Below are 20,995 nucleotides of genomic sequence, written 5' to 3'. Positions count from 1 at the left end.
CTTAAGTGGAGAGCAAATGTTTTGAGAATGATGAGGGCAATGAATGTACAAATGTGCTTTACACATTGATGCATGTATGGATTGTGATAAGAGTTATATGTGCCCCTAATAAAATGATTAAAAAAACAAAAACAAAAGATAATCCAAGACTTCCCATAGCCCTTCCAGGCACTCTTTTCTAAGCAACTCCAAGTCTAACAGTCTAGCCCCTATGGATTCACATCAATACTTGGACTCTGTCCAGGGTAAAACATTCCAGCTAATCCTCCTTGCAGCAAGAGGAGAGTTCTCTTCAAAAGACAGGGGGTCTCCTTCGTGGCACTATTTCTTTTTTGACAGCAAAGCAATGACCTGGATCTTATTCTGGTCAGTCCCAAACTTTTTACCTCCTTGAGATATGTTTTCATTATGCCATCTAGCACCCATCCTGGGTAAATCCATAAAGTCTACATGTTCGATCTCTCTATAGAATGTTCCTTCATCTTTCAGCATTCTCCCCCAACAGAGGATCCCACATCCTCACCATTCTTCTCACTGGAAAATCACGTATTGTCCCACACACTCGCACAATGCCTCGTCGGCAATTGATAGGAAGAGAACCGCAGATCTGAAAAGGAGAGTTAGCATGAGTTCTCCACTATTGTTTCTAGGAGATTGCCTTTACATTCTTTAAAAAAGACGCGCTCATAGTTGCTGAAGTTCATGATCTCTACCTAGGTTACATTGTCCACTTTTCATTCTTACATTTTATTCTTGGACTTCTCATAGCCATAGTTCATGTAGTTTCTCGTTGTCTTCTATAGACAGTCTGCTTGCCCACCTTTTTGATACTTGTAGGCATTTAAAGATGTGACCTCTGTCTTTGATCACCTTCCCTTCAATACAAGGAAGGGAACTGCTCACATAGCTTCAATGTTGAGCAGAAGCTATCTAGCCAGATCTCTACAGTGCGATCAGTCCTGAAAGACCTACGAATACTTCAGGCATTAACATTGGGCTAATTAACTCTTGCCTGAAATCCCTGCTTTCAAATATATATGGGAAGTTTTAAAATAATCTTTAATGGTAGAAACATTTGATCTATGGTGTGAATCCAGTTTTGAGAAATAGCTTAATTGTTCAGAAACTAAACCAACTCCACCGATTCTGACTCCCAGCAATCCTCTATAGGGTTTCTCAGATTGTACATCTTTATGAGAGTAGGCAACCTCATCTATCTCCGATGGAGCAGCTGATTTTGAACCACTGATCTGGCAGTTAGCAGCCCAGCACTCATCCTATAGCACCACTCTGAGCTAATTCTGAAGAGCGGGCATTCTAACTATGAAATGTTCACTTATACAAGACATACCATTTTCTTGTAGAATTTATATGTGAGCCCTGAGAACCATTATACATTGCTGATCCTAAGAAATGAAGCCTAACCCTACTAGAAGGGACCCCAGAACCACTTCTCCAAGATCACTGATTTTGCCTTTCTCTGTTGGTTACAGGAAACTATACAACAATGGCTTCACTTCAATCCAGGGACATGCTTTCAATGGGACAAAGCTGGATGCTGTGTAAGTCATGGGTAGTTACAGAAACTGCCATTCCCCTTCACTCTAAGAGGGATGGTCAGAATTGAGTCTTTCTTTTCTAAAACAATGTTGGTAAAGCTTTTGTGAAATACATTCAGTATGAGAAGACAAAACTTAAGTAGATAGGGTGTGGAAAATACCCACAAAATGTCAGACGGTGAAAAACCTTCCCTGTTTTAGGCACTGAAAGGGGGGTTACAGCACACAGGGAAAAGCAAATGGGGAAGAACGTCTGCATGGTTGGTTTGGGTAGTCCAGAGGAAAGGAGGCATTTGGCCCTGCAGCTCCCCATCCTGAAGGTCATGCAATGATGACTTGCCTGCAGAATTCAGGAGATACTCGGATGCTCTCCAGGACAGGCTACAGAGGGAGCCTTTCAAACATAAGCAGATCTCATGCAACTAGAGGTGAGCAAGAGCTAAAGACGTTGTCGAGGAATTTGGCAAGAAACTGGCATTCGTAGACAAACAATGACCTTGTAGAAATGGGTGTCTGGGTGGGGTGTAGGTACGTGTTATAAAAGGTATGTGAACTAAGGAGTGTTTTTAATTTAGCCCAAAGCTACTCAAAATGTTGGGTTTCTTTTTCAGTCTTTGCTGACACATTTTCAAGAAAGGTGTCAATGTATATGTGGTTAACTTAGAACTAGCTGAAAAGACAACTTTTTCCCTTTCAAAAAATAAATAATGTTCAGAAAAGAATGTTGGCCACAAAAGACAGCCATTGGCCTGGGTTTCTGGGTTTGCTGTATTTTTGTTTCAGGTCTTTCTGGTCCCACTGTCAGTGCCAGTTTATACTTTGGGTCTGAGAGCTTGTAGACTGGTTAAACCAGACTGGTTTACCCTTTATTCTACTATCCAGTGGGTGAAAAATAGCATGTTAGTGTCTTCTTCTCGCATACAATAGACTAGTTCATTCTTAAGGTACTCCCACTACAGAATAATTAAATCATAGAGAAAACATGCTTGTAATCGCATAGTTCCAAGAGAGGGAAATGAAACAAATGAACAAGCCAGGATCTAAAACTCAGGTGGTAAATGCCCAAAGGGTGGAGTTCCCTTATGAACAAGTACCAGCATCAGTAGTGCCAGGAAACTGGGCACTTGGCACATGGCAGCTGAAGTGAACCTGAGACACCTGCTGTGAGCCCGGAAATCTGGGCCAAAGCTGGAATGGTTTCGTACTAATAGCACCTCCTGATTGCTGGCAGAAACGAATACAAGTCCTTTACAAAAGAAAGAATACCAATGAAGTGTCCAGGTTTTTGTTTTGCAAATTAAGATCACAATCAAAGATCACACATGGAAAAGGAAAGAAAAACAAACAAAAAGCCCCACATGTGTAAAATCAGCTACAATAATAACACATTTAAAAATAACTACATAGTTTACTTCCAGAAGTTAATTTGGGGTGTTGTGTGTATGTGTTTGTTTGGGTCGGGGTGGGGGGACCTTTTTTTGTTTTTCTTTTCGTAACTTGCCTGGTCATTTTTTATAGTGTTTTGTTGCATGATCATTTTTGTAAGCCCTTTTTTTCCCCAATGATTCATACATTATTAATTTATAATTTAATACATCTAAAGGCCTTAGCATTTCTCAAACTTACTGAGCATTGCAAGCCACCAGAGGGATCTCATTAAGAGGCAGAATATGATCGGGTAGATCTGCAGTGAGCCCTGAGATACACATGGGGGCCATTCTTCACTGCCCTCTCGGGTCACTATGTGTCTGACTAAAATGGATGGCAACGAGTTTGGGGTTTGGGTTTTGTTGTAATATCAAACACTGTAGTACATTTAGAGAGCAACCAAGTATTCCAATTCAGCCCGAAATAGACATCTCGGATTGGAAATACCATTAGCATTTTTGCTTGATGATATAACGATGATTTTCCCAAGCTTTAGATCATCTTTCTCCCACAGAGCTACTGGTGGTTTTGAGCTGGAGTTTTGAACTGCTGTCCTTGTGGTTAGCTGCCCAATGCATAGCCACTCACCATGCCACCAGGGCTCCGTGACCCACCTAAGCAGCACAGGCAGGGCCGCAGGTGGGAGTGGTGAAGAAACCTTCAATCAGGGAGACCAAAGTTGAGCCCATGACTTCCTAAACTCAGCTGTCCAGCTGACTCTTGCTGAAACCCAAGCTGCTGGGTTTCCAGAATGCTGAATGAGAAAGAAGACCAGAACCTTAGATAAGGGAATTCCTTTCTAAAACTTTAGCCTTTTAACAAGCAAAGGGTTTTTAAGCCTAAAATTAGGATCTATGCTTGCAATCTTCTGTTTCTTTATCTTGTGTGTTTTTCCTGCAGAAGTTTGCAATTTTGATGACAAACTGTATTTGGTTTATAAATACCGATGTCTAGGTTAACCCAAACATTCATGTTTAATTGGACGGGTTGTGACCAAGCCATGAAGATTTTTAAGACTCCCCTGGTGAGTCCAACATAGAGCAGAGGCAGAACCCCTGCTGCGGAGTACTGACCAATCTTCCTGTCCAAGCTCCACATGTTACATGTGAGCGAAATGAAGCCTAAAACATTTGCATGATTTATTTCCACAATGCGACAGCACCCTTCCTATTTCCTTTCACAAATATAGTTGATTTGTAAAGTGACATTCAAATTGCCTTAGTGATGTGGTGAGTGACAAATCGAACTGCTAATCACAAGGTCAGCAGTTCGAAACCTCTGACCACTCCATGGAAGAAAGATGAGGCTGTCTACTCCCTAACCAGTTACAGCCTTGGAAACCCACAAGAGCAGTTCTACTCTGTCCTATAGAGTCACTATGACTCAGAATCAACTCACTGGCAGTGTGGGGTTTATTTATTTATTGTCTATAAATCCAGTAGTGAGGCTTTTGGTTTTCTTTCCATTGAATTATAACCCATAAGGAAGGCTACAGTCCTTGATCTTCATCATTAAGTGCTTCCTTGGTCATTAGGAAGACGCAAATCAGAACAATGAGATATCATCTCACCCCAGTGCTAGTAGCAAAGTCAAAGAAACAAATAGAAAACAAAAAAGCTGGTGAAAGTGTGGACAGATTGGAGTGTTCATCCTCTGCTGATGGGACAGTAAAATGGTGCGGTCTTACCTTAAAAAATTGGAAATAGGAATACCATATGATTCAGAAATTCCACTACTATGTATATATCCTAGATAAATAAGCACTTTAACACCAATAGATATTATACAAAACCATGCTCATGGCAACATTCATCCCAAGAACAAAAAAATGTCAACAGATGAATGAATAAACAAACCATGTTCGTGCATACAAGGGAAGACTGCACAATGTTAATGAAGAACAATGAATCTTCAAAACAGCTCATAAAAGTATTCATCTAGATGACATTATGCTGAATGGAATCAGTCATTCACAAGTGAGCAAATACAGTATAAGAATGCTGTTGCAAACAGTCAAGAAAGGGTTTACACAGACAGAAGGAATCATTTTTTGAATGTTACCAGGAGTAGAAGGTGAAGGGCGGGTAAATAACTGACTAGAGAATAGACATTTATTTCTTTGGGTCAAGGAAAAGTCAATACACAGAAAGGGGAAGGTCAACACAAAACGTCAAGACAAAGGAAAACATTTGGTGATGACAAGAGTTAAAGACAACAAAGGTAACTATTAGTGTATACCCAATCCTCCAATAACAATAATAGCAACAATCTACAAGTGGATACATAGATTGACACTCAAGTTAAACAGAGGTAAAAAGGCAAATAGGACTGTGCTAACAAATATACAGGGGCACTTCAAAGAAATTGTAGAAAAGCTCCATTATCTTTTAACTGCAGTTCTCTAAACTTTGCAATCTGTTTCATATAGGCTTGACAGAGGTTATTTCTACACATGTCTTTAGATGTGTTGCAGATGAATCCATAAACATATTGGAACATACAAGAGGCAACATTATGAAAATTGGTTAATTGTAACCATAAACTTTGAAGGAATAATTTACTGGGCCTGGGGACTCAGAATGCTAGTCTCAGGTCTCAGAGGACACCAAGGTCAAGTGACATACTATAGTCCCCACAATGACAATGTTCTATAACTTAGTGACTTGGGTCTAAAGGCTTGTGAAGAGCTATCTAAAATGCAATTATCACCTCTCTTTGTCTGGAGCCAAGAAGAATGAACAAAGTCAAAGACATAAGGAAATAATTAGTCTTGTGGACTAAAACTCAAAATAACAACAACAAAAGACCGGGTCTGATAGACTGGTGGAACCGCCAAGACCTTTAGACCACCTTTAGATAACCTGTAGTCCTGGAAGTGAATTCACCTCTAGGCCTTAACTTGCATCCAAATACAAGGTCTCCGAGGTGAACCCCACCACCAGGAAGGCACACAGTCCTTAGAACAAGCACATATCATCAAATGCAGAAATCTGCATTTGTCCAGAGAGAACACTGAGAGGGCAGGAGGAGAGAGGAAAGAAGGGCAAAGGGAAATAAATGGGAAACCCAGGAAGGAAATGGGAAGAGTGGGGGCACCCTGTGGGAACTGCGATCAGTTCAGCGCCAGAAAACACAGTGCATATGAATTGTTGAATGGAAAGAAAGCCAGTTCACTCGGCCAACTTTCACCCCCAATAAAAAGACAGAGAGAAAAAAAGATCATTTGTTTCTTCATTGTTAAAAGTGCAGCTCAGAGATCAGCAAAAAATTGTCTGTAAAGTGCCAGATAACATTTGAAGAAAAATATTTCCGAGTTAGAAAGGTCAGATCAGATCATGATTGAAAACAGACTTTCCCACCCCAAGTAATAGTTTGCATCCAGTGTAGGAATTCTATTCTTATTCTAAAGTAATGCTCGATCTATTCATTAATCTCTTTTAAGTTTATGGTTCCTAGTTGATGGAGACTCGGTTTTTTCCTCCATTTCAGCCTTCAATGAAAAGTATTGTGTAAGTCCAAGGTAAAGTCAAGATGATGATCCCTGTATGGAATCAAGAGTCTGGAGGAGAACAAAAATTGAGCTGCAATAGAGAGAAATCCGAGGTCAAGATGTGTCAGTAATCATAAAATAGTATTCATGTTGGGTTGACAATATAGGGCTCTTGCATCTGTGAATGTAAAATACCATAAACACAACAGGACTGAGTGTGAATATAAATGAAAATAAATGCATCAAACTTTTATAATGATCCTAATAGTGTTCAAGGATTTCACTTGGAATTTCAACAATTTGGTAAATTCTCTAGAAGAGTACTCCGATATCTTTAGGTTCTGAGATATCTGAGTATATCATAAAAAAAAAAGAAAAAAGAAACCAATTACCCGCCCCTCCATCATCAGCCAAATGCCAGTTTGCCAAAATTGGCAGATTTGACCTCATTTACACTCATTTTTTAAAGCATAACAAGACTATGATTGCAACTAATTGGGACAAATTCCACACTGAGAATAAGCGTGATGCTTCAATAGCAGTTGAAGTAAGGAGTCGTTCAAGAAAAAGTATGGCAGATGCCTAAAACCAAACACACTGTCATCACTCAGATGTGAAATGAATAATAATACAAGCATCTCTTGCTCAATAGAAGTTGAACTTTACTCAGACAGTCTCAAGTTAAGCCACACGTTCCAAACCTCTTTGGAGCTTCTTTTTAGTGCTCTTTCCACACAAGCTGGCTTGGGGATCTGCTGCTCTTGCCAGGGCATAGCAGAGAGACAACCCAGGTGCAATCTTTCAACTGCATGACCCTCTCCCCACCACCGCCACCCGCCCCAGTTTCCAAAGAACAATGACCACACAGCAGCATCAGTCAAAACACCTTTCCTCTCTTGTCTGCTGCCTCAATCAGGCACCTTTTATTTGTGGTGCCTCAGAATGCCTTTCTGTGCCTTATCCTGTGCCTACCTTGGACTTATGTCTGGGATAAATACTGCCCTTTGCTCCCTCCTCCACTTCGGCTTTTTGTGGGCTGCCTAATCCTCTACGCCGTGTTTCCTATTGTCAACGTTTTGTAAATTACCGCTATCTAATAGTGAATAATTAGGCAGGAAAAAGATCACATATTAATAAGCTAACAACCTACCAAGACACTAATCATTCTGAATAGAAAAGTCAACAAAATTAATGTGCTGATTGACATCACACATGAGCTGATCAGAAATAACACCGCACAGCGTGGAGCACTGAGAAAGAACGGTAAGAGAGATGATAGGATTAAGCAGATGATTGCTTCTCGTAGGCTAAGGGTTGGAAGACTCTGTTCCAAGGTTGGTTTTTACCTTTACCTATTGAAAGCTTGAGCATTTTCTTACCCATGACCATTTGCCGTCAGGCCTTCTGATGTCTGATACCAAAAAGCTTTCCGTACAGCAAGCTAGTTTCTCTAAGACTGTGAGAGATGGGCAGAGCTCTCCTTCAATGTTGTTACTAACCAAAGCTATTAAAGGGAACTACAGCATCCCACCTGAGTGTTTCCACATGAGCCTCACAACTGGTGCCAACCCAGGCTCGTCCTGAGGGAATTGTAAAGCTCTATGCCCAAATGCCATCTCAGAACGGAAATGTATCCCCAAACTCCCTGAAAGGTTGGAGACAGAGGCACAGAACAGAGATAGCATTTAGCCAGGAATGTGAAGCTGAGAAATATTTTATTGAGGCAGGGAAAGAACTCCCGGGAGGGAAGCGAGAACGGGGAAAGGGACGGGGACATCTTGAGCCCCTGGACGAGTTCCGCAACCCAAGAGTTAGGTCAGGGAAGTCACACCTGGCAGTGAGGCAATGGGACTTATATAGGATATGAGCTTAAAGGCATATGAGCCAGTAAGGGGAAGGGAGGTTCTTTGTGCTATGGTTGTAAGTTTCGGGACAGCTGACGTCCTGTTAGTAAATCATGTTGTTCCCAGGAAATAATGCTAGGGAGAGGGGGGCTGTGTTCTGTCCAGGAAGGTAAGCTCTGTGAAACGCTGAAGGCAGGTGCTTGGGAGTTCAGGTGCTTTGAAATTCAGCCAGGTCATTTGTCTTCTCGAGAAGCTGGTACAAGTGGCTGCCTTAGGCTGACCTGGCCTAAACACTCCCTAGAGTGCAAAGCACAACAACAACTGCAGGCTTCCTTGCCACAATGCAACACTTGCCCTCTGACATACTTTAACATAGGTCACTTTCCTACCTACACATAATACAGAGAGGGCCTCTCTCTAGAAATGCCAGTAACTGGTCTTTCGTCTATTCATTCAACAAGTCTTTTTGGAATGACTTCTATGTTCCAAGAGTGACTACAGTGGGGATCAGTGTGAACTGTACTGTGTACACTCGGTGGTAGTATAATAATGGGGATACGTGCTTCTTGCTAGGGGCATAGAGAAATTAACAAGCACCCAGGTGTTGTCATCTCTAAAGTGTGCTGGCCCCTCCCCAACTAGAGATTGCCAATTGGATATTTTTTTACTACTCGTTCATAACCACCTTTCTTTTCTGACTGCATTATTCTTCCGTAACTATGAGATATACCCAAATAAAAGAAAACAAAAACAACCAAACAAAATCCATTGCCATCAAATCAATTCCAACTCACAGAGGTTCTGGAAGGCAGAGTAGAGCTCCCCCACTTGTTTGCTCAGCCCATAAATCTTCATAGAAGCAGACCTCTGTCTCACTTAGCGAGGTTGGTCTGTACTCATAGGGTTCACTATGAGAGATATAAGGATAAGTCCAAAAGTATTGCTACAAAATCCTAAACACTTTCATTAAATAAAAGTATCAAAATGTGAAACTATTATTTTCCTTCGTATCCGCCATCTTGGTCAATACACTTCTGAAGATGCTATTTCCAGCTTTTTAACCCTTTCTAAACAGCAGTCAAAAAAAATCAAGCAATGATGTGAATTATATGCCAGTAAAACTGCTCAAAAAGAAATCAGACAATGTTTTATATTGAGCAAATCTGCTGAAAAAGACCTCATTAAAATGCAAACAGCAAAGATTTCATTGGCCCATACCATGGTATTTTCAATGGTCTCATCTGACAAAGAGTAGACACTGAAAAGGGAAGATTGAAGAAGAATTGATACATTTAAATTAGGTTTGTCACAAAGAAAGCTGAATACACCGTGGACTGTCAGAAAAACAAACAAATCTGTCTTGGAGGAATTGTAGCCAGAATGCTCCTTAGAAGTGAGACTTTGGACATGCTATCAGGGTGCACCAAGAGAAAGATCCTCATTGAGTTGCACTGACACCATGGCTAGAGCAACAGGCTCAAACATAGCAATGGCTGTGGAGGTGAGCAGAATAGGCAGTGTTCCCTTCTATAGCTCATAGGGTTGCTATGAGATCAGACTCGATGGCACCTAATAACAGCTCTTACCCAAAGAATTCAACATGCTTCAATCTTAGTGTTTTGAGAAGAAGCCCTGGTGGTACTTTTAGGTAAGCAATACAAGTTAGTTGGGTTGCTCATTGCAAGATTGGTGGTTCAAACCCACCATTTGTCCTTTTGGAGGAAAAAAGATGAGACTATCTACTGCTGTAAAGTTTTACAGCCTCAGAAACCATATATATATGATTGCTGTGGGCTGGAATATATATATATATATATATATCTGATTGCTGTGGGGTGGAATCAACTCAATTATATATATATCTGATTGCTGTGGGGTGGAATCAACTCAATGGAATATATATATGATTGCTGTGGGCTGGAATATATATATATATATATATATATATCTGATTGCTGTGGGCTGGAATCGACTTAATGGCCATAGGTTTGGTTTGATCTTTGAGCTCAGAGAACAAGAAGTCTGAAGGGTCAATATTAGGGTGAGATGAAGATTTCCCAACAAAATTCTCCCAGGAAAGCCCTTGCTACCCTCAAAGAATGAGTGCTTGTTTCGGAATGACGGGGTTGGGGAGAGGGGTTCCCTGGTGCAATTTTCGTGGCCTGATTCCCATCAATGCAGTTTCAATTTCCTTAAAACTTTTTCCTAATAAGTTCTTACACTGGTCTTGTGTCCTTCTGGTGAGTCTATCAAGATTGCCCCCTTGGAATTAAAAACAACAGCAACAACAAAAAACCACAAATGCCTTAGTCCTCTGGCCAACCACTCTGCCTTGAACTTAACTCCGCGGCAGATCTCCTTGGAAGCCATTCTTTTGACTGGGATTTTATTTTTTAAGGATCCCTGGACTCTAAGACAAGTGTATGACTGAGAGTGCTTGTCTGCAGTCACCCACTGATTGCAGAGAAATATTTAAGGACATTTTGCTTGGTATAAACCCGTGCAGGTAGGAACTGAAATTTAGTAGTAATACTTACCTTCATACAGCACTTAAATCAAAGGAAAGCATCTAAGCACCTCCCTCCACAAAAATCTAACATTTTTCTAGAAAAAAACTTCATTGCTTCTAAGTTCTTGTTTTTCGAGAAGACAACAGTTCTTGTCTTATAGCCTCCCCGGTATTTGTATCGAGAAATCCTGACCTTCAAGAAGTCCATACTTTCATCTTGGTTCCAACCCTTCCTATTCTAAGTTCAATGGTATTTCATTTGTCTTTGCAAGAGATAGATTACAGTCGTCTATGAAACAGACTGCTCCCTGGGTGATGTGGTGATGTGACAGATTAGCACACTTAGTTGCTAAGTAAAAGGCTGGCAAGTTCAATTCTTCCCAGAGGCTCCTTGGAAGAAACCCACTTCCCCAAAATTCACCAGTGAAAATCCTATGGAAACAGTTCTACTCTGACACACAGGGAGTCGCTGTGAGTTGGATCTGACTTGACAGCAACCGGTGGTTTTTTTTGTTGTTGTTGTTAAATAATGACTGCCTGGAGTAGGTTAGGAGGAAGACCGGCCTTTCTACTCCTGTAAAGGGTAACAGTCTTGGAAACTCACAGGGCCAGTTCTACACTGTCCTATAGGATAGCTAGAGGATTCTGGCAGTGAGTTGGGGGTTTTTGGTTGTGATTGTGTTGGAGTAGGTACCCATAGGACTTATCATGACTTGGGATTCAGGTAAATTTGATTTAATGGACGGGATTCCAGAGCAGTCAGAATTAAGTTATGACAAAGACATAAATTTAGCTAGATTATCATTCCCAGAAATTGTGATAAATGGGGTTGATGGGAAGAAGCACTTTCTAACTGGACAGTAAGGGAGTGTGAACAGTTCACTCAACTACAAACCAAAAACTTGCTGGCTTGAACCCACCTAAAAGGACCGAGGAAGATAAGTCTGGCAATCTGCTTCCAAGAGATCACAGAGTTGGAAGCCCTATGGAGAAGGGCTACTCTGCACTCATGGGTTGCTCTGAGTTGGAGCCAACACAAAGTCAACTAACGTCACCTGACCTTCATGGATTGAGAGCAAAGATAGGAGCAGCAATCTAAACATGGAAGGTTAAGAAGCTCCATAGTCAACCAGCCTTCCTAACTGCTAAGGCAGAGACTGACAGTTTCATTTTAAGCACCTAATTATCTCTAAGAGGTCAAGTGTTGGTCTTAGAGACTGTACCCCTCCCAGGGCCCAGTTCATCTCCATTTAAGCTGGTGACTCCTCCCTGCATCCTTCTCTCTCCTCCTGGACTCTGGCTGCCTTTTCCAGCTTGAAGTCTCCAGCAGTGTTTTTGGGTACGCCACAATGCTTATCAACCTCCTCATCCTCAGGGACGTATTAAATATCAGATGAAAACATTGCAGAATTGGACAAGCAATTATTTAGTTTTACAATAATTTCTAACAATAAGAGCGAGCCGAGTTTTGCTTGCAGCAGACAGAAATGAAGAGGAAAAACTGAGATGAGGTCACCAGCTTTTCCTTGGTTTCCAACAGTCTGGGAACACGATTTCATCCGCAAGCTAAACTATCCAAAGAACACTGAGAGAGATACAGGCCAAAGCAGCAGTTATGCCAGAGCTTAGTTAAGCTATCTTTATACAAAATCATTTTGTTCAAGATCTTCTCTCCAGTCATTGTTTTCTGCAAACCAAAAACCCAAACCCACTGCCGCCGGTCAATTCTGACGCATACTGACCCTATAGGACAAAGTAGAACTGCCCCTGGGGGTTTCTGAGACGAAATTTGAATCAATAGACATCCTTATCTTTCTCCCTCAGAGCAGCTGATGGTTCCAAACTACTGATCTTGAGGTTAGTAGCCCAATGCATCACCCACTCCACCACCAGGGATGGCAACGCTGCCTCACTCCAGTTACCACTGATTAAGGAACTCAGTGGATGTCATGGGTTGAAAGAGAGTTCAACAGTGGTCAAGTGAAGTCTCTGCTGGAGAATTTTAATGGCAAAAACCCATGCATGGCTGAGTAGAACAGCGCTCTGTAGGGTTTTCCCAGTGTTTGTTTGTTTTGAAATAGATCGACAGGCCTTCCTCCCAAAGTGCCTTTGGGTCGATGCCAACCTGCTGGCAGCCAAGCATATTAACCATTTGCACCAGCTAGTGACTTGGGTCTTTGTACATATAGGAGCTCTCTTGACCTACTGCATGTCAGACCTAACAAAGCCCTGGGAGCTATACATGCAGCCCCTACCTAAACGGAGCATTATGGGCATTTGTAAGTCAACTTCCTATTCACTGCCAAGAAGGCCAGTTGACCTTATATGCTGAATATTCTTCCTTTCTCAATTTTTCTTTAGAGCAATCATGTACATCCACATAGCACTTGCTATAATTCCCCTCACTCTCTTGAAGGAAAAATGTATTGATGAATTGACTTTCATAGTTATGGAAGCATTGAATTCAAGCTCGGAGGACACAGCAATAAATAAGACATGGAGCTTTTCTTCTAGTTGAGAGGCAGACAGTAAAGAAGTAAATCAAATAATTTCAAAATGTGATGAAGAAGGAACCCTTCTGACCGTCAGTCTTCACGTAGGACAACCATTGCTTCATTTTACCGATTGGTGTCCACTCATTAACTCTGAAGTTGGCTAGACAAAACACAAGTATGAAGTGCCTGTGTGGCATAAATGGCTAACTGCTGGACTACTAACCAAAAATTGGCAGTTCAAATCCACTCAGAGGTTCCTTGGAAGACAGACCGGGCAGTCTGCTTCCAAAACATCACAGCCTGGGAGGTCCTCCGAAGCGGTTCTACTCCCCACCTAGGGGATCTCTAGGGGTTGGAATCAATCAACTGGAAATTAACCATAACAACTACAATGTGTAAGTTAGAATAATTCATAACAGGGATTTATCTTTTTAGATAATTTTTCTCATTTTAAAAAAGCTAGAAAGCAAAAACAGAAGTTTCACAATCCTTGGAAGCTTTTATCCATTTGGAGGAAATTTTATGTTTCAAAATCATTCTGTGACTTAAATTACTTCTAAAATATCTCACCCCATATACCCAGTGTATTTTCAAATGAAAAGATCCAGGGGACCGTCAACTTTCTTTCACAAAAGGTAGTCTGGAGTCAGGCCTACCTAAAGCCTGCAAAATAAGTTCACCAAATGAAATACAGGGCACTGGATCAAATAGGAAATTATAATAAACGACAGAAATCTTTTTAATATTAGAATGTTTCCTTATTATATCAATTTTCATATAGAAATGTGCTTTAGACGGGGTTCTCTAAAGAAACAAAACCCGTGAAGCATAGCTGGATTTAGCTCAAGGAAATGGCTTATGAAATTACAGAAGCTGGAAAATTCCAAATCCATGTTTCTGATATCAGGCTGGAGGCTTCTTATGACTCATGGAACTGCAAGGACTGATGAAGGCAAAATCAGCAGGCCAGATGAAAAGCTGGTGGATGCAGAAGTGAATGGATCCATAGTGAATAGGTGAAGTGGCAGGAAGCTGACTGACGGGCTGCAGAGGCTAATGACTCCAGGATCAGGGCATGGCACTAACTCAAGGCTAAAGAACCAGAGGTCAGAAGATGAGCCAGACGTGGGATCCAGATTCAGAAAGAAAAAAAAAAAGTATGGTTTTCCAGAGCATCTGAAAGCAGGGCACATCGCAGAGGAAGGTCCATTTCAATGTACTGGCTGCTCGTAGCAGATGTCATTATATATATATATTTATATATATATACACATTTCAATGTACTGTACATAGCAGATGTCATTATATATATGACTACAGTCTATTAGATATCACCGTGGGAGATGATTACATCATAACAGACAAACCACTGAGAACTGTGGCCCGGCAAAGTTGACACACAACCTTAAAGGCTCTCACAAAATGTCTCAAAAGTATGGATGGGGCATCGTGATACTAAAATATCATTCATTACGTATCTGAAATGTAACTTTTACTGAACATTTCTTGGGTGCTAAATCTACCATCGCTAGCCTAAAAGGGAAAATCTTAGTCTCTCACAATCCCCATCACCACTTGCCACCCTGACCTCCTTCACTGCATTTTCCTGATTTAAAACTGGTCATCAAGAAGAGATGTGAATATTAATTCAATACTGAAAAAATTAAATTAGTTGATATTAATTAGGATTGAAAAATACAGTTATTTTGGCCACATGAATAGGGAATCTAGGCACTTTGATGAAATCTAGATACGCAAACTAGATCATAACCACGCTCAATTTTCAAAGCCTTGGCCAAAATTAATGCATATATATATCTCTTACAATTGAAATCCAGACTTGTGAATGCTTCAGTCAAAAGAAATAAGGCATTTTCCAAATTTTTTTAATCAGTTCAGAGCTAGAGATAGTTGGGTACATTATTTTGGCATTTGTATTAATTTGATGTGATTGCTTAACCTCAGCTCATTCATTGTCTCTTTCTCTGTGTGTGTCTTTCTCTGTTGGACTCTTTTCTGTATCTTCCCTACTTTCATGCCCCCCGCCCCCCCCCCTTTCTTCCTTTAGTTACCTAAACAAGAATAAACATCTGACAATCATTGACAAGGATGCCTTTGGAGGAGTGTACAGTGGACCAACCTTGCTGTGAGTAAGACACCAAGAGAACAGTTGTCTTTGGTTTGGAAAGGCCATGCAAATTGCAAGGAGCAACTAACGTTTGTGCCAGGGGATGGTGTTGTCTTAGGTAAAACACTCTCTGATGCTTTTCTCCCCAACCGTGCAGGCTGCTCCTTGGAAGAAAGTCCATGAACTTTAAGACTCAGAAATCCCTATGTGAACATGTCATCTTGATGCCTTATCAGACACCCCCTGGTCTGTTATAAAATCCCTCTCATGGGAAATTACAGACACCTCATGTACAGCCACCACTCCTCTGTCAGTGGAGGTTTGTGCATGACTATGAGGCTGAATCGATTTTATTATATAATAGGAACTTTCAGGAAGTCCTATTATAGGAATTATATCATAGGAACTTTAACACTAAATATTCATATCTTAGTTATCTGGTGCTGCCAGAAGGAAATACCACTAATGGATGTCTTTAACAAACGGAAATGTGTTCTCCCGTAATTTAGGAGACTACCAGTCCAAATTCAAGGTGCCAGCTCCAGGATGGCATTCTCTCTGCGTCAGGCGACTCTGGTGAATGGTCCATCAGCAATCCTCCCCTCAGTTGACGGGTTTCTCGGCTCAGGGATCCCAAGTCTAAAGGATGTACTCCTCCTTCCCCACTTGGTTTACTCGCTAGTTTCAAGGTCATTTCTCAAAACAGAATCTAATTTAAAGCAAGTGAAATGTCTAAAAAGATCAGTTTCCTAATCTACTTTTAAAAAAAAGCCAAACAAAACCTTTTAAATTTTTGTTTAATAACATATCTTACTTAGTAACATTTTAATCAAGATATACAATCTCATTTTCCATTTTTATACTTTCCATTTTTGATTACCTTGTTTTATTTTCATCTTACTTGGAAAGAGAAGCGCTTGGTGTTTTAATCCCAAAGGGGAAAAAACCCCACAGAAATGCAATGCCTTTATAACAACAGAAGATCGCTAAGGTTTGAATTACATAACCCATTTTATAAACAGCTTCCTGTTGAAAATTACTGTATTTTAATAGTCCCACTGATTATTATGTGTATCTCCTAAAAAGAAAAATCTCTGTGGTAATGTCATTGAGTTTTTGTTTACATTTAGCAGCAAATAAGGTTCAAAAATAAACTGTTGTTTTTATTAGTTGATCCAATTAATCATTCCTAAATCCCAAGCTCCTGGCACTGCCATCTCGGTTTAGGGAAAATAAGCCTTTTGCATTTTCCTTTTTGACTTTTCATTATTTTCAGAAGACCATACTTTTTCATTTTACTAACAATTTTTAGTGTAAATTCAGTAGGAGTTTACATTTCAAATCTTCAACTTTACATTCAACAATTAAAACAACTAACCACCCTCCCAATAGTTTGCTCTTTGCCCACCCCTTGGTTTCTCTTCTCCCCCTTGGGGACTGCTATCTTCCATTTCACCCGGGTTATAATAGTTTAACCCATTGTGTTATGGCCGAAAAATTATGGCCGATTCTTTTCAGCAGGCCTGGAGTCCACAGGAATGTTGTGTACGTGATTTTTCTTAGGTAACTCCTGGACAAAAATGTCTTTGTATTGAGGTATAACTTATACACAGTTATATGCCCCAATTTTAAGGATACGGTTTGGTGACGCTTGACAAAACTGGTACACCACCCCTGTCAAAACTTAAGAGCACTTTAATCTGCCAGGAAATTTGTCATTCCCCCCTCCCACCATCAGCAACCACATACTTTTACTTTTGTCTTGAACAAAAATATAGGAGCTAGGTCCTAGGGTAGTCAAGTGTTTAAGCGCATATCTCTCCGACCTGGTTTTCCAAAGGTGGTTATTCTCGTTCCTATTCCCACGGGCAAAAGAGGAGCGTGCCATTCTGACCAGCCCGTTTTATGGTCAGCCCTTTGGGATTTCATGAATCTCATGGCATAACATGAGGGCTCTTTGTGACTTCAATTTGTATTTATCTGACAAGTAACAATGTTGAGCATCTTTTCATGTTTACTAGATACATGTGTACTTTGGGAGACCCACACCTGTCTCTGCCTATTTTTTTTTAAATGGGCAGCTCTAATATTTGCTCATTTTAAAAACTGGATTGTCTATCTTTTGATTACTAGAGAAAACTTTAACCCCCCCCAAAAAATTTGGTTCATCCTAACTACCACCCTTCCTGAGACCCTTGGTAGTGCCAGGTTAACATGCTTAACTCTTAAAGGGAAACCAGGAGGTTAGAGTTCATCCAAAGCCTTGGCCATCTGGAAACCCTAGGGGGCATAGTGCTACTCTGACACACGGGATGTTGCCATGACTTGAAATCAACTGGACGGGAACCGGTTGCCACACCTCTATCGTCCAAAGTTTACCTCCCTTCCCCCCTCCCTTCCATTCCTAAGGAGAAAGAACTCATCCAAAATGCGCATGCAAGGTGCTCATTGACTCATCCATTCAATAAGCATTTGCTGGAGCGTCTCCTGAGCTCCGTGAAGGTTATAAGGATGAAAAAGGGTGGGCTCTGCTTTTAAAGGAGCTGCAGTCAATCCAAGAGAAATAGGAATACGTAGTTATACATTTAAATGTAAGAGAGATTCGGAGACTCAAGTTAACATTTCTAAATAATGGGATCATCAAAGGTCTTATTAAAGACTATAGTATTTGGGGGTGGGACGGGGCTTTGGATAGAACACCGACTTGTAACAGACAGAGACAGAATTATGAGAAAAGATGGGTTCAGAAAACTGAAAAAAATCATTGAGTTCCAAAGGATACTGCTATTGTTAGATGCTATGAAGTTCATCCAACTTTGAGCGGCCCTATGTCCAACAGAATGCACCTGCAGGTCCTGTGTCACCCTCATCATTGCTCTGTGCTGGGGCCCGGTCCTGCACCACTGTGTCCACCCATCTAGCTGACGATCTTCCCCTTTTTGGTTGACCATCTACTTTACTCACCCTCTACTTCTCCTGAAAACATGTCCAAAATAGGTGAGATAAGGCCTCACCATCCTAATTTCTTTTTTTTTTTAAGTATTATTAATTGGGAGTTAATACATATATCATATCACTCAATAGTTCAATCACGTCAAGCATAATTATACAATTGCTATCATCGTTTCCAAACACTCTTTTTCTTCCTGAACTCCTTGACATTGTCTCCCATTTACCCCCCACACCATTACTGCACCCCCAACTCCCAAAACCCTTAGTCTACTTGCTATCCCTAGAGGTTCATCAATCCTGGGTTTCATATACCAAAAAACAGGGGGGAAAATATATAACACAACTTCAAGAGGGTGACCTCCAATGACATAACACCTCTGAGATACACCCTAACATGAACGAACAAAGACAAAACAAAATACAGAAAATGTTGAAAACCAGATCAGGTCCAGCATGTATCAGAGGGCAAAGTTTTAACTGTTCAAAGCAGATAGATGCCTTTGATCTTCTATACTCATTTCTCCAATGCCCTCTATTTAGTAACCACTTTCTTTTAATCTTGCTAGAATATCTGGCAGTCCTTCAATACCATCAATGTCAATGTAATAACAACAACTATTTAAAAATTATCTTTAGTAAACTTTTATGTGCAAGAGATATTAGTGATATTGAGCAATAATTTTTGCAATCTGTTGAATCATCTTTCTTTAGAAAAGGCACTTTTATGGATCTCTTTTTTATTTTTAGATTATTTTTATGGGTCTCTTCTTGTCAGTTGGCCAAGTAGCTGTCTACCAAGTTTCTTGGCATAGACCATAGGTTCCCAAATTTATTTGGCCTACCACAACTTTTTTCAGAGAAAAACCGTTCCCCTGGGGGGGAAAATGTTTGTACTAATAATTTATAATTTATCAAGTGTTCACAAGGGTGGGAGAGTGAGGGGGGGAAAGAGGAGCTGATACCAAGCTCTCTAGTAGAAAGAAAATGTTATGAAAATGATGACAACATATATACAAATGTGCTTGAGACAATTGATGTATGGATTGTTATAAGAACTGTATGAGTCCCCAATAAAATGATTTTTTAAGTTTTTTTTTAAGTTTGTATATAGCCTCTAATCCAGGATAAAGTGTCGGTATGCACTTTTGCAGCCCCCTGAGAGAGTCCAGTGCCTCCAGTGAGCGATACCGTCCACTCTGGGAAACACTGGCACAGACAAATGAGGCCTTGGAAGCATTGCATCCATTTGTTGAAACATCTCAATCAATCCCTGGAATTTGTTCTTGTTGTTGCCTATGTCTACCATGCATTTCATCCTTCAATACCATGAGTGCTTGATTATTTGCTACCTCCTGAAATCATTGAACTTCAAATAATTCTATGGGATATAGTGACTGAATTTGTTACATCTTTTGATGCTTCCTGTAAACAATATTTCGTCCACGAAACCTTCATGAACGCAACTTGAGCTTACATTTTTTCTATAGTTCTTTCATATTGAAAAATGCCAAGCCTGGAAGCTTCTTTCTTGGTTTTTAACTCCAGGTCTTTGCACCGTCATTATAAACTCTTTGCTTTGTCTTCTCAAACTTCCCTTGGAAATCTTCTGTTCAGTCCTTTTACTTCATCATTTCTTCCTCTCACTTTAGCCACGCTCTATTTAAGAACAAGTTTCTTCTGACACCCATGTTGGTCTTTCTTCTTTGTCTTTTAATGACCTTTTAATTTCTTCAGGTATGATGTCTTTGGTGTCATCTCACAGCTTTTTTGATTTTTAGTCAGTCTTCCCTGCAACTTTACTCTTGAGATCATATGCCTTGTCCCACATCTTTTTCTGGATCCTGTTTCTAAATTCAGGTAGCATATACTCAAGGTCATAATTTGGTTCTCCTTCATTTATTTTAGTGTTTTACATCTTTCAGCTTGAACATGCATATGAGCAATGGATGGTCTGTTCCACAAGTGGCCTTGGCCTTGTTCTGACTGTTGATATTGACCTTCTCCTTTGTTTCTTCTCACAGATGTAGTTGAACAGAGTTGTGTGTATTCCACCTAAGAAGGTCCATCTGCATAATTGTTATTTAATTTTTTGAAAAGTATTCTCGATGAATAAGTTGACCTGGCAAGATTTCTCATACAATCTCTGGCCTTGTTTCTGTCACCAAAGAGATATAACCCAACTATCAACTCCTTTTCTTTGTTTCCAACCTTTACATTTCAGTTGCCAGTGATTATCAATGCATCTCGATTGTATATTTAATCAATTTCAAACTTTACAAGTTGGTACAAATCTTCCATTTCTTCATCTTTGGCAGTAGTGTTTAGTGTATAAAATTGTTAAAGTCTATTAACTTATCTTCCTTTTGGCATGTTTGCATTATCCTGTCACTGACAGCATTGTACTTCAGGATATCTTTTTTTGTTAAGATCCTTTTGCGGGGGACTCTTACATATCTTATAACAATTAATACATTGATTCTATCAAGCATATTTGTACATGAGTTGCCATCATCATTTTCTAAACATTTACTTTCTATTTGAGCCCTTAGTATTAGCTTCTCTTTTTTCCCTCCTTCCCCCACCTAGGACA

The 20,995-nt window shown here is 40.3% G+C and overlaps 1 protein-coding gene across 1 annotated transcript in view; it reads left to right on the top strand.

The window, feature by feature from the left end:
* TSHR (thyroid stimulating hormone receptor) overlaps positions 1-20,995 on the top strand; it is a 155,319-nt gene that overhangs the window by 115,502 nt on the left and 18,822 nt on the right. The window contains exons 7-8 of the mRNA XM_004699058.2: positions 1,494-1,562; positions 15,394-15,471. Coding sequence (XP_004699115.1) covers positions 1,494-1,562; positions 15,394-15,471 — 147 coding nt within the window. The remainder of the gene's footprint in view (positions 1-1,493; positions 1,563-15,393; positions 15,472-20,995) is intronic.

This window comes from Echinops telfairi, unplaced genomic scaffold (genome assembly GCF_000313985.2).
Source record: "Echinops telfairi isolate 266 unplaced genomic scaffold, ASM31398v2 ScPeMD7_18;HRSCAF=68, whole genome shotgun sequence".
NCBI lineage: Eukaryota > Metazoa > Chordata > Mammalia > Afrosoricida > Tenrecidae > Echinops > Echinops telfairi.
Note: the sequence above shows the minus strand (reverse complement) of the source record. Positions and strands in the feature narration are given on the sequence as shown.